The sequence below is a fragment of the Myotis davidii genome, unplaced genomic scaffold (genome assembly GCF_000327345.1).
Source record: "Myotis davidii unplaced genomic scaffold, ASM32734v1 scaffold44, whole genome shotgun sequence".
In the NCBI taxonomy this organism is placed as follows: domain Eukaryota; kingdom Metazoa; phylum Chordata; class Mammalia; order Chiroptera; family Vespertilionidae; genus Myotis; species Myotis davidii.
In genome coordinates this window covers 4,001,134-4,012,852 of record NW_006299705.1, presented here as the reverse complement: position 1 = coordinate 4,012,852, position 11,719 = coordinate 4,001,134, and the positions used below count along the sequence as shown (strand labels likewise).

The window sequence follows — 11,719 nt, the reverse complement described above, 5'->3', positions numbered from 1 at the left end:
GTTATGGCTGATCCTCAGTTCTGCCCTAAGAGGCCCCCACGTCTCAGTGTCCCGGTATTCACTGCAAGCACCTCTGAGAAAAAGCCGCCCTCGAGTTCCGAGATCTGCCTGCTGCCAGACAGTCCATTTTCTCCCCGTGTGAGTCTGGGTCCCCAGAGACTTCCCGGAACTGGAGTTCAGAGCAGTCGGGGGCTTGTGACTCTCCCGATTCGACAGCCGTGTCCTCAGTTGCCAGCCCTTGCCACAAGCGCCTCCGGACCTCTGCACTTTATTTCCGCACCTCCTGAGTCTCAGTGTGCTTTTCTCTTTCCTTCTAGTTGTAGAATTTCCACTCAGCCAGCCTTCCTGTAGTTCTGGATGATGTCCGTTTTGTCTTTTCGTTGTATTTTTGAAGTTGTTGTGGGAGGCAGCAATTTCCGGTGTTTACCTATGCCGCCATCTTGGTTTCTCCTCAGCTCCAGAATTTATTTGGATTAAAATAATAATAATAATTTTTATTTCCTGGTTAAACTTCTCATTTTGTTCATGTATTATTTTCCTGGTTTTGTTGAATTGTCTTTCTGTGTTTTCTTGTAGCTCATTGAACTTCCGTCCATAAAACAACTATTTTGAATTATTTATTGGACAAATAGAAAATCTTCATTTCTTGTAGTCAGTTACTGGAAGATTAATTTGTTCTTTTGGTGGTGTCATATTTCATTTTTCATGTTCCTTGAAGTCTTGTGTTGCTGTCCTTGCATTTATTTGAAGGAGTCCCTTCCTGTAGGCTTTACTGACTGGCTTCAGAGAAAAATACTTTCTGACAGCCTTGTTAGGGATTCTGAGGCTTTCTTTAATCTTTTCTACGTATACTTGTGCTCCACATTTTTTGTTTCCTCTTGGGTTGGGGGATACCTGAAGATTATATGCTTTCTCTTGATCCTGCAAAGCCAGACTATATGTTGTCAACCTCCTGTTTATTTTCTCTTGAACAGTGCTGAATGCTCAAGTTTAAGTGCTTTCTCCCAATTCTGTAGTCAAGCAGACTTTTTGCACATGCTCACCAACTGTCTGCAAAGCCTCACTCTCATCACTATCAGTGGTATGCATGTAGAGAAAGCCAGCTGTAGGGTGTGGGTGAGGTGTGCAGAGCATTGGGAGTGCCCATGGGCCAATTTGGGGGATCCATAGGTTACACATTTCCTGTAATTCATTGGTGGGCTTCCTGATTCAGTGCATGAAGCAGTTAGTAGGATCCATATTCCTTTGATGCCCTTTGAGAGCCGTGGCTGCTGTTCTCCCAGCCCACTCCCCAGTTGTGTCATACATCTCAGTATTCTGGATGGGGTGAGAAAGAAGTGGTTCCCTTTGGTGATTTCCTGCACAGCTGAGGCAGCTGGGAATTCTTCAGATGATCTCAGTTTTCCCCATGAAAGTAATCATGGGCCAAGAAGATCTCTTTTGGCACTGAGCTATTCTACCTTGGGAGAGGGGTGATGCGGATAAAGTGAAACTGCTCTTCCTCCCCTGTTGAATGCATCTAATCTTGGATGCTTTTGCTCCAATAGTATGCTGGGGCTTCTCTGCTGGACTCCCAGAGTTCCACAAAGGCACTCTCCTCCATGGGTGGTTGTCTAAATCAATGGTCTTTGAGGGAAGTCCATAAAAAACTGTTGGCCTGCCATGCTAATTACATCACTCCCCATTTTAATGTTTTTAGACATAATATAAGATTTACCAAGTAAGTCATTATGAAATGTACAGTTAAGTAATGTTAAGTGCATTCACATTATTGTGTAACCAATCTCTAGAACACTGATGATTATTTTAAAGTCATATTTCTTTAGAACTTACTCCTTACATTTAATCAATACTAATTTGTATGGGATCATCTGTTATACTTCAGTAATTTCTTCTATAAATGAAAAATGTTCTCAATGCTAATCTAAAATCTAAGTTCCTTGAGATCAGGTACTATAAGGTTTTAAAATAATTTTATTTTTAAAATTTTAAAGTTTTGAGTAGTATTCTAGGTTTCTAACACAGTGTCTCATAGTATATCCTAGTTCCTTTGTCCTTTTTATAAGTTTTAGAAGCATATTGTATATATATTAGAAATCCTCCTGGGATTTTCATTAGTATTGCCATCCAGGCCTGAAAGTTTCTTTTACAGACCATTTTAAACTGGATCCAATTTTGTTAATTGTTATACAATTATTTATGTTATCCATTTGAGCTTAAAACTCATGCATAATTTATAATATTTCAATGTCTACAGGGTCTGTACTGATATACCCTTTTATTACTTTTATTGCTGAGTTGTTTTTTCTTTCTCAGTCGCTCTTCCCCATAATTTGCTGGTTTTTATTTTTTTTATTTATTTTTTGATTGTTGAAAGGTGTCCCAGTGGTGGGGATTAGTCTGAGGTGAAAGGTCTCCTTAGGTCATAGCTGAGTCTGTGTCTTTTGCTGGGCACGTGTGGTTACTTTCTAAATTCTTCTGTACATGTGGTTGCTTTTGAATGTCCTAATCCTTAAAATGTCTGGCTCCTTAGAGGGGGAAAAAGGCAGTAGGGAAAAAAACCCCAAACATGCTATTTCTTTAAATTCCCTGGAAGCAGCTTCAGTCAGTTAGGGTTGAAACAATGCTGGCCAGAACCTGTGCTAGCCAAGATTTCCCCTACAAGCTGCAAGCTTTTAAATAGACTTCAGAGTTCCAAAATAGTCCACACAGTTTCTGACAGTATAATTGTTGTCATCTAGGTGGGGGAATGGATTCCTGATGCTTCCTACTCCTTTAGCTTCCCTGAGGTCGAGTATAATCTTACATAAGGTTCTTTCTCGGCTGTCCTAAAAGGAACCAAGGGAGAAACTATTCACCACTGCACCAGTGATTTAAAGACCAGAAGAGTGTTCCTTAGATCAGAGTAATGAGGGAGTGGGCAAACCCCTAAATAATGTGGAAAATCAGGATAAAATTTAGGCTACCTGGCAACCATGTTGCCTCACTTGAAGTTTATCCTCCCAGGACTAAAATCCTGATGTTCTTGGGTTTTGTTTTACTAAAGATGAATCCCCCTTGTCCAGGGGCTAGTCTCTACTCTTTTAGTCTTTCTTCAACTGCATGCAGACTTCAATTTGGAGCAATCTTCTCCTGACCCTTGGGAGTGTTCCTTTGTCAAGTGCATTCAAAATGAATACAAAGATGAATCATAGGAGATCCCAGTTCCCTAGGGACTGTCAGTTAGATTGGGAAACTGCCCATAACCAATATACATTAAAGTAGAAAGTATGGCCTCCTCTTATTGGTATCTAGCATATTCTGTCTTGATCCAAAAAGTAGCAATTTTATGTGATTACTTTTTTAATCTCTATGCATCTGTGGCCAATACATGTCTGTTGAATTAATGTATTGGTTGGGACACTTGTATTGGGTTCTTTCTAAGAATTTACTGCTAGTATCCTGATTTGAACCTAACAATCACATATACAAATATATGTATGAACATTTACAGGCCTATTTATAAGTAGTTCCTAAGTCAGTGATTTGGAAACCTTGCTACTCATGACTCACCTGAGGAATTTTCCCCAAACCCTGATTCCTATGTTCTAACCATAAAGATTGTTTTAATGAATCCAGATAGAAGCCAGGAATATATATTTTTCAAAATACATATTGGGTAATTATGATATGCAGCCAGAGTAGAGAACCGTAGCCCTTTGACTACCTAAGAAAGCCTAGTAGTCAAAATGGAGTGATGAAATGTCCTCTATTCTTTAGGGATATTCTGGGTTAGACAGTACAGGGTAGTCAAGAGCACTAGTTTTAGAGTTTGGAGATTGGGTACCCATCTCAGTGTATCCACTTCCTAGCTGTTAGCCTTTGACAAACTACCTAATCTTTCCGAGTTTGTTTCTTTATAAAACAGGGACTGTAGGGCTACTGTGAGGATTTATGTGAAGCCTCAGAATAGTATCTGTACTACAGTACACAAAATGTTGGCCGGGTTTATTATTGGGTTAGTCCGGATGTGGAGGCCCCTTCTGCAGCCAACTATTTAAGAGTTTCTTGGTCCCCCAGCCAAGTAAGGATGCCAGGGGACTGTTAATTGGTGAGCACTTGCTCGCCGGACTCAGGTGCTGTGCCATACGCATCCACCAGGGGCCGCTCAAGCTACCCAAGCTCAGCGGGCAAAGTGGGCAACGCCCCTGCGCCTGCTCACTTAAAGCCTTTGAAGCCTCGCCCCTACCCCACAAGCTTTGGGCTACAGCTCCTCTAGTGGCTACCGCAAACCAAGCCTCTGCGGAGGGTACGGCAGCGCCTGGGGGACAAATATCTTCCTGTTTCTGTGGATTCTCCTTTGCTCTACTACGTTCTGTGGGCATTTCTGGGGCGGCAAAGTGTTAGCAGCTCCATTGCTCTCTGCTCCTGAGAAGTAGGAGGAAGTAGAGGCCAGTGCAGAGTTCGGGCTGACTGTGACCTGGGCCGGGCAAGAGGCCTTACCCTGATGTTGCGATGGCTGATCGGGGGAAGCCGAGAACCTCAGGGACTGGCAGAGGTAAACCCCTGGGTGGAGCCTGCCTGCCCGGCGGAAGCTTCTGTGGGAGCTGGGATCCTGAGTCTAGGAACAATGACCCTGTTGAAGGAGGGGCTTGCGTGCTGTGAGGCCAGGTTTCGGGTGGAGGAGGTTGGGTTGGGGGAGGGGCTCCCCTTTTTGCTGCTACTTTGTACTTTTGATTCTCCTAAGACCCTGAGTTAAATACAGTATCTTTGTGCCAAAAGGTGAGAAAACTGAAGCTGATGTGGTTCAACAGCGGGCTCAAGGAGACTCAGCTAGTCTCCCTACTTAAGTCTCATATCCATTTAAAAAAGTATCTGACCTACGTACTAGAAACAAGTGGTGACTGCAACTTTACATTTTTTCGTTTACTTGGTGTCACTTCCCCAAACTGCTCAGGAAATATAAAGTTGATTTGAGTTTTTATACATGAACCAAAAAGATATAATTAACTTTTTAAATTAATATTTTGCTTCAAAGTCAAGAAAATGATTTTCCAATTAGTTGCTATTTTTGATTCCATAGTCAACGCTTTCTTCATGGGACTGAATAATTGAATAGACTGTAATGAGATTTATTTTTGAAATGTTGCGAATATAAAAGTTTTGGAACTTAAAAATACTGAGGTCTGGAATTTATTTCATATGCCACCCAAGAATATAATTTGTGCTGAATTCCCTTTTATTTCTCATAGAAAATATGTTTTTACTACTAAAAATAGGAAACTTGGATTGTTGTAAATCCAGAAATCTTACTTCTCAGTCTTAACTTTCTCATATCTTTGCACTTGAAGCTTATTCTCTATTTTTTTTAAAAAAGCATTTCTTATTTGAAATTAGATGTATTTAAGATAGGCTGAAATCCTAAAGATTATAGGAGAATTGTGGAAAGTTGAATAGTCCACATAGGATATATATGACAGTTCTGTATAAGCCTCATTATTTGATGAATCATAGAATTTGATTAATTAATTCTGTGATACCTGACAAGCTTTCATTTGGGGAAAGTAGTATATAGTTTTCAGAATTCTCACTTTTGATTTTCACTGCTAAAAGGGCGATGCAATAAATTAAAAAAATTACTCCTTTGGGGTGTAGTTTTTGGGAACATGCATGTTAAGTTATATATTTCTTCATGTAAAAGTATTTCAGTTTTATAACTGCTGTGAATTTGTACATTATCTGAAGCAATGATTTGCCCTAATTTATGCAAGAACTTTGAATCTAAGCTTCTAATTTAAGCAGTGTTTCTCTGCTGGGATAATTTTGCCCATTAGGGGACATTGGGCAATGTCTGGAGACTTTCTTTTTTTTTTTTTAATTTCTTTATTGGTTAAGGTATTACAAATGTGTCCTCATCCCCCCATTAACCTCCAGCCTACCCCCTTCCCCGCCATGTTCTCATCCCCCTGTTGTCCATGTCCATTGGTTTGGCTTATATGCATGCATACAAGTCCTTTGGTTGATCTCTTCCCCTTACCCCTCCCCTCCCCTACTTTCCCTCTGGGGATTGATAGTCATTCTTGATTGTCACAATTTGGGGTGGGGTGAATTTCTATTGACATCTAATATGTAGAAACTACGAATGCTGTTGAGCATCCTACAGTGTACAGGACAGCCCTTAACAACAAAGAATTATCTGGTCCAAAATGTCAATAGTGTCAAGTTTAAAAAAACTGCAGTTTAGAGGGTAAGAACAGAGGTTTTTTTAAAATCGTAGTGGGTTTGACTACAGAAATGGGGTTAATAAGACCTACCTTACAGAGTTATCCAGTTATATGTGCTTTGCAGTGTTTGGCATATGGGATGCCACCTAATACTTTGTAAATGTTAGTAATTATCTTTATCAATGTTATTTTTCAAAGTTGATTTCATTGAATTCATTGACTCTAAATGACTTAATTCTTTTATTCAGCAAACATATAATGAGTGCCTATAATGGGCTTAGGCCCTACTTTAGTCTGTTTTATATTTTACCCTTTTGACCTACAGTTTTGTTTCTGCCAAGTTTCAATTGAGAAACACCCATTTAAAAATATTGAGTTGGATTGGCCCATTAATTTTTTAGGTCAGGTTTATTGAAATATAATTTGATAAAATAAATTTTGCCCTTTTTCTAAATTTATTGTGACTTGAAAATACAAAAATTTATGGTGTGGATTTGTGGTAAGAAAAATGTTTTGTGTTAAATTGGCTGTCAGTTGATATTAGGGGAAATAATACAGGGTGGGGCAAAAGTAGGTTTACAGTTGTTGGTATGGAAAATAATAAATAATAATACAAGAATAAACTCTGTGTTTCGTATACTCACAACTGTAAACCTACTTTTGCCCCACCCTTTATGTAGTATGAGAACATGTTTTTAAATCTTAAATTTTTAGATGTACACCATGCAGTTTTACTGCAGTATACCTTTTATCATAAATCATTTTATCTCTTTCTCTTTTGTTTTGGCTTTTTTTTTCCAATACAAGAAATCTGCTTTACAGACAATAGGTGAAGAACAAACTCAGAACCCCTACACCGAACTGCTTGTACTGAAAGCTCATCATGATATTGTACGGTTTCTGGTACGGTTAGATGACTACAGGTAAGAAACTCTAGTTATCCAATTAACTATTATTTGGAAAGAGTTCTTAGGGAATTTTATATCAAAAACTTCAGAATTAATCCATCTTTTCTAAAAATCTCAAAACTGATCAATAGCAACATTTAGTAGAAATTGACCTCTGAATCTTGATGAAATGCATATCCGAAGGCTTTTTTGCTCAGAAGTCAGGGTGTCATATCTGATGATTTGATCCTTATTTTGTTTGAGGTGGTTTTTTTTTGACAGCTCAAATTTTTTTGGTGTTTTTTTTGTTGTAGTTGTTTGTTTTTTAGGAAGTGTATGACTTTAAAATTTGGGTAGGGTTATAACTGTATGTTAAGGTGAACCTAAATTTGACAAAGAAATATGGGAAATATTTAAGTGTTAGATAGCTAAGGGAATGTAATATTTTTAGTAGAAGGTGAGGTAAGTATTTCATCTGAATTTTTTGTTATTGATGAAACCCCTTTAAAATTAGTATCATTCAGCAAAGGGAATAGATTCAATAATATCATAATAACTATGGTGATAGATGGTTACTAGATAAGACATATCATATTTTTAAAATAAGGAAATACATTAAAAATCAATAAAATATATTTTTAAAAAAAAGATATATATATATATATATAAGATATATAAATGTCATTAAAGATATAAGATATATAAATGTCACTGTGTTATATACCTGAAACTAATAAAATTGTACATCAACTATAATAAAAAATAAAATGCACATTATTCTGTACTACTTTGGTAGATAATATTTGCAAATAGAGATAAAGGTGTGTAAGTGTTAGGACTATAGATTTAACTTATTACTGATCTGTTTATTAAACCCTTATTTAATTATATCCTTATCCTTTGTAGCAAGTATCACAATAACAATTACACAATTTAGCATTTATCTTTCCCTCTACAACGTAAACCTCATGAGAGTGGGAGCTATGTTTTTCTTGTTCACCACATATCCTTAGTACCTGGCACAGTGTCTAACATGTAGCAGGCAATTAATAGGTAGTTTTTAATGAATTAATGAGTTCCCAGACTATTAACTAGCTTGTCATCTTAACTCCTTTACCCCATTTGTGTTGTCCCTATCAATTCTTCCATTATCACCTCTAATGGTCTCTTTTGCCTTTAATACTGTCTTTTGTGTGTTTTTTCTTTTTTCATTTTTTTAAAATATATTTTTATTGATTTCAGAGAGAGGAAGGGAGAGGAAGAGAGAGAGAGAAACATCAATGATGAGAGAGAATCACCAATCGGCTCCCTCCTGCGTGTCCCACACTGAGGATTGAGTCCACAACCCGGGCATGTACCCTGACCAGGAATCAAACCGTGACCTCCTGGTTGATAGGTCGATGCTCGAACACAGCCAAGGCGGGCTTTTTTTTCATTTTTTATTCCATGGGTGACTGCTTCTGTGATTATTCCTAATCATGACTATCACTTCTGTTGTCTATTAACCTGTCTTCTCTCTGCTTTTCTTTTTTTATTATTTTATCCTTCAGCTTTTATTTATATTTATTTTCCCTTTTTTTTTCCTCTCCACCCCACACCAGCCCCTCCTAGGCCTTTACCACTCTATTGTCTGTGTCCATATATGCATATTATCTGCTCTTCTTATGTCTTTGGTATTTAGTTGCTTTCCCCATGTGCAACGCAATTCTCACACTACCTGGAGTTACGTCAGATTTTACAGGTTAAGGCACAGTCCTGCACAACACTTCCCTCACCTTAGTCTCTAGCTGCTATTCCAGGGTTTCCAGGCCACCCACATTTCTGACCAACTGGCTATACATTGTCACTTCCCCCTTACAATTTGCTAGAATGACTGACAGAACTCAGGAAAGCACTATACAGTTTTATTCTGAAGGATACAATCAGGAGCAGCCAAATGAAATAGGGCAAGGTCTAGGAGATCCTAAATGTAAACTATTCCTCAGGATCCATCACCCTTCAGCACCTCAATGTGTATCACCAACGAGAAAGCTCACTCAAACTTTGAACATTCAGAGTTTTTGTAGTGGTTTCACATATAGGAATGATTAAATAATTTACCACTTGATTAAATGCAATTTCTAGCCTCTCTTCCTTCCCCAGTTTTGAGGTCAGGCTGACATCTATGGCTCAAAGCCCCAATCCTCTAATTTCATGGTTCATATTTTCTATGTGGCTAGCTCCCATCCTTAAACTGTCTAGGGGCCCACCCTGAGTCACCTCGTTAGTACGAACTCAGGTCAGGTCTGAGGAGCCCAGCTTCCTTCTAGAAGCCATGGACAGAGTCCAGTCAAATTATTATACAGCTAGAGGCCCAGTGCTGCTGGCTTCCAACTGGGGCCTCCTTTCCCCCAGCTGCCTGTCGCCACTGCTGGCCGGGGCCTCCCCTCACAGCCGCTTTGGCCTGGTGCTGCCCGCTCACCTGCTCCACCATCCTGCTGCGGTCTCGCTCTCATCAGGGCTCATTGGAGCTGGCAGTGCCTCCACTGCCGCATGCTGCCAGTGCTGCATTGCCAATGCCCGCCATGCTCTGCACCGCCCCCTGGTGGTCAGTGCACGTCTAACTCCCCATCGATCAAACTCCTGCCCGTAGGGACAATTTGCATATTAGGCTTTTATTATATAGGACTAGAAGCCTGTTGCACAAAGATTTGTGCAATAGGCCTTCCTTCCCCTGGCTGCTGGCACCAGTTTTCCTCCAGCACCCAGGACCCAGGCCTTTGGTCTGGCCACAGCAGACAAGCCAAGCCTCGAGGCTAGGCTTCTTCCCTCTGGCTGCAGCGAGGCTTGGTGTCTCCGCTGCCGCCGCAGATGCAGCGGAGAAGCCAAGCCTCTTCAGTCTTCAGTCTTCATTCCAGCGGGAGCCTTCATCTTCGCTCTGTGCCTGCATATGCAAATTAACTGCCATCTTTGTTGGGTTAATTTGCATAGTCACTCTGATTGGCTGGTGAGCATAGCAGAGTGACACCAATTTGCATGTTTCTCTTTTATTAGTGTAGACTAGAGGCCTGGTGCATGGATTCATGCACTGGTGGGGTCCCTTGGCATGGCCTGTGCCCTCTTGCATCCGGGACCCCACTGTGCACTATCAGGGCCAGGGAGCGACCGTGGGAGGGCTCCAGGCGTGTCCGACCCATCTCACCCAGTCCTGATCTGCCGAACCCCAGCAGCAAACTAATCTACTGGTTGGAGCATATGCCTCCTGGTGGTCAGTGCGCATCATAGCTACCGGTCGAACAGTTGGACAGTCACTTAGGCTTTTATATATATAGACCAGATACTCCAACTTTTGCTTGAAGATTCACCTCATATATATTATTAGCCTGTCAACATTATTTTTCTGTTGTGATATAAGCCAAACAAATTATAACATGTTAACCATAGTATAATAATCTTCAGCCTTTTTGGTAATGTTTGTTGGTGGTGGATACTAAGAGATACTGTATTTTATTTAGTCAGATCTTTGAAACTAAACATTTCTGGGAAGATGGGATATTGAACAGTTCAAGTTTTCTTGTACCATATTTTACCATAGTAAATTTCTAGGTAGGTTAAAAAAACTCAAATAATTTCTCAGACCATAATCACTAATATAGCATTTGAACCTTAAGGAATTCTCAAATCATTTTGCCTAAAAAAGTTAAGTAAAAAATATGTAGTTTACTTTCAGGATGTGGTCTTTAACTTTTTATATAGATTAACTATTAAGATTCCATGTTCATTGCTATCTGCTCTCCGAAATGTCCTCTTGGCTATTCTTATTACCTAGTTAGAAAAAGACTCCAGAAAGGCCTTTTTGTAGAATAATGATCCTTGTCCAAATGCTGATATCTGATTACATTTTCTTCACAGTGGTGCTCATGTATGATACAGTAAATGTTCTATAAACAGTAAAAAGCTAGACAATTACATTAGTTATCTGTTTATTGCTCTGTCAAATATCACCCCAAACTTAGTGGTTTAAAACAACCATTATATATTTAGTTCACTATTTTGCAGGATGGCATTTTGGGTTAGGCTCAGCTGGGTAGGTTGTTTTTTTTTTTCATCTGCACCATGGTTGACTTATCTTGGTTAGGTTTAGTTATGCATCTGTGGTTAACAGGTAGATTGGCTGAGGCTGGCAGTTCAAAATGGTCTCAGTTGTATTGACTGGGGTCTCTCTCCATGTGATTGCTCAAGTTCTTGTTCACATAGTGACTAGGGAGTTCTAATACCAGCAAAATGGCAAGCCCCGATGTAAAACTTTTCAAGTCTCTGTATACTGTTTGCTGTTGTTTCATTGGCTAAAGCAAGTCGGGAACTGGCACAAATTCAGAAAGTGGATAAATAAACTCTACCTCTTGAAGCAACTAATGCTTTTTGCAAATGGTGACATTAGGAGGGAGAATAATTTGTGGTCATGTTTGCTATCTAACAGAGTGAATCTAAATGTCTAAAATAAATGGGGGGAAAACACCCTACTTTTTGGTTTTTTTTTGCAATAAAGTGAAGATATTACTACATGAATCATATTTAATTCTTTGTACTCAAATCATTACTATGTCAAAATTTCCATGTAATTAAATCTGAAGTTTTTCTTTTTTTTTT

At 39.3% G+C, this 11,719-nt stretch overlaps 1 protein-coding gene across 4 annotated transcripts in view; it reads left to right on the top strand.

Annotated features, from left to right (window-relative positions):
- The window catches only part of WDR41 (WD repeat domain 41), a 112,467-nt gene that overhangs the window by 59,178 nt on the left and 41,570 nt on the right, over positions 1-11,719 (top strand). For 3 of the 4 annotated variants that reach the window (XM_015571618.1, XM_015571620.1, XM_015571617.1), the window contains exon 2: positions 7,011-7,126. In XM_015571618.1, the coding sequence (XP_015427104.1) occupies positions 7,011-7,126 (116 nt within the window). Of the gene's footprint in view, positions 1-4,273; positions 4,538-7,010; positions 7,127-11,719 lie in introns of those variants that run through there. The other variant, XM_015571619.1, reaches the window with a different exon arrangement.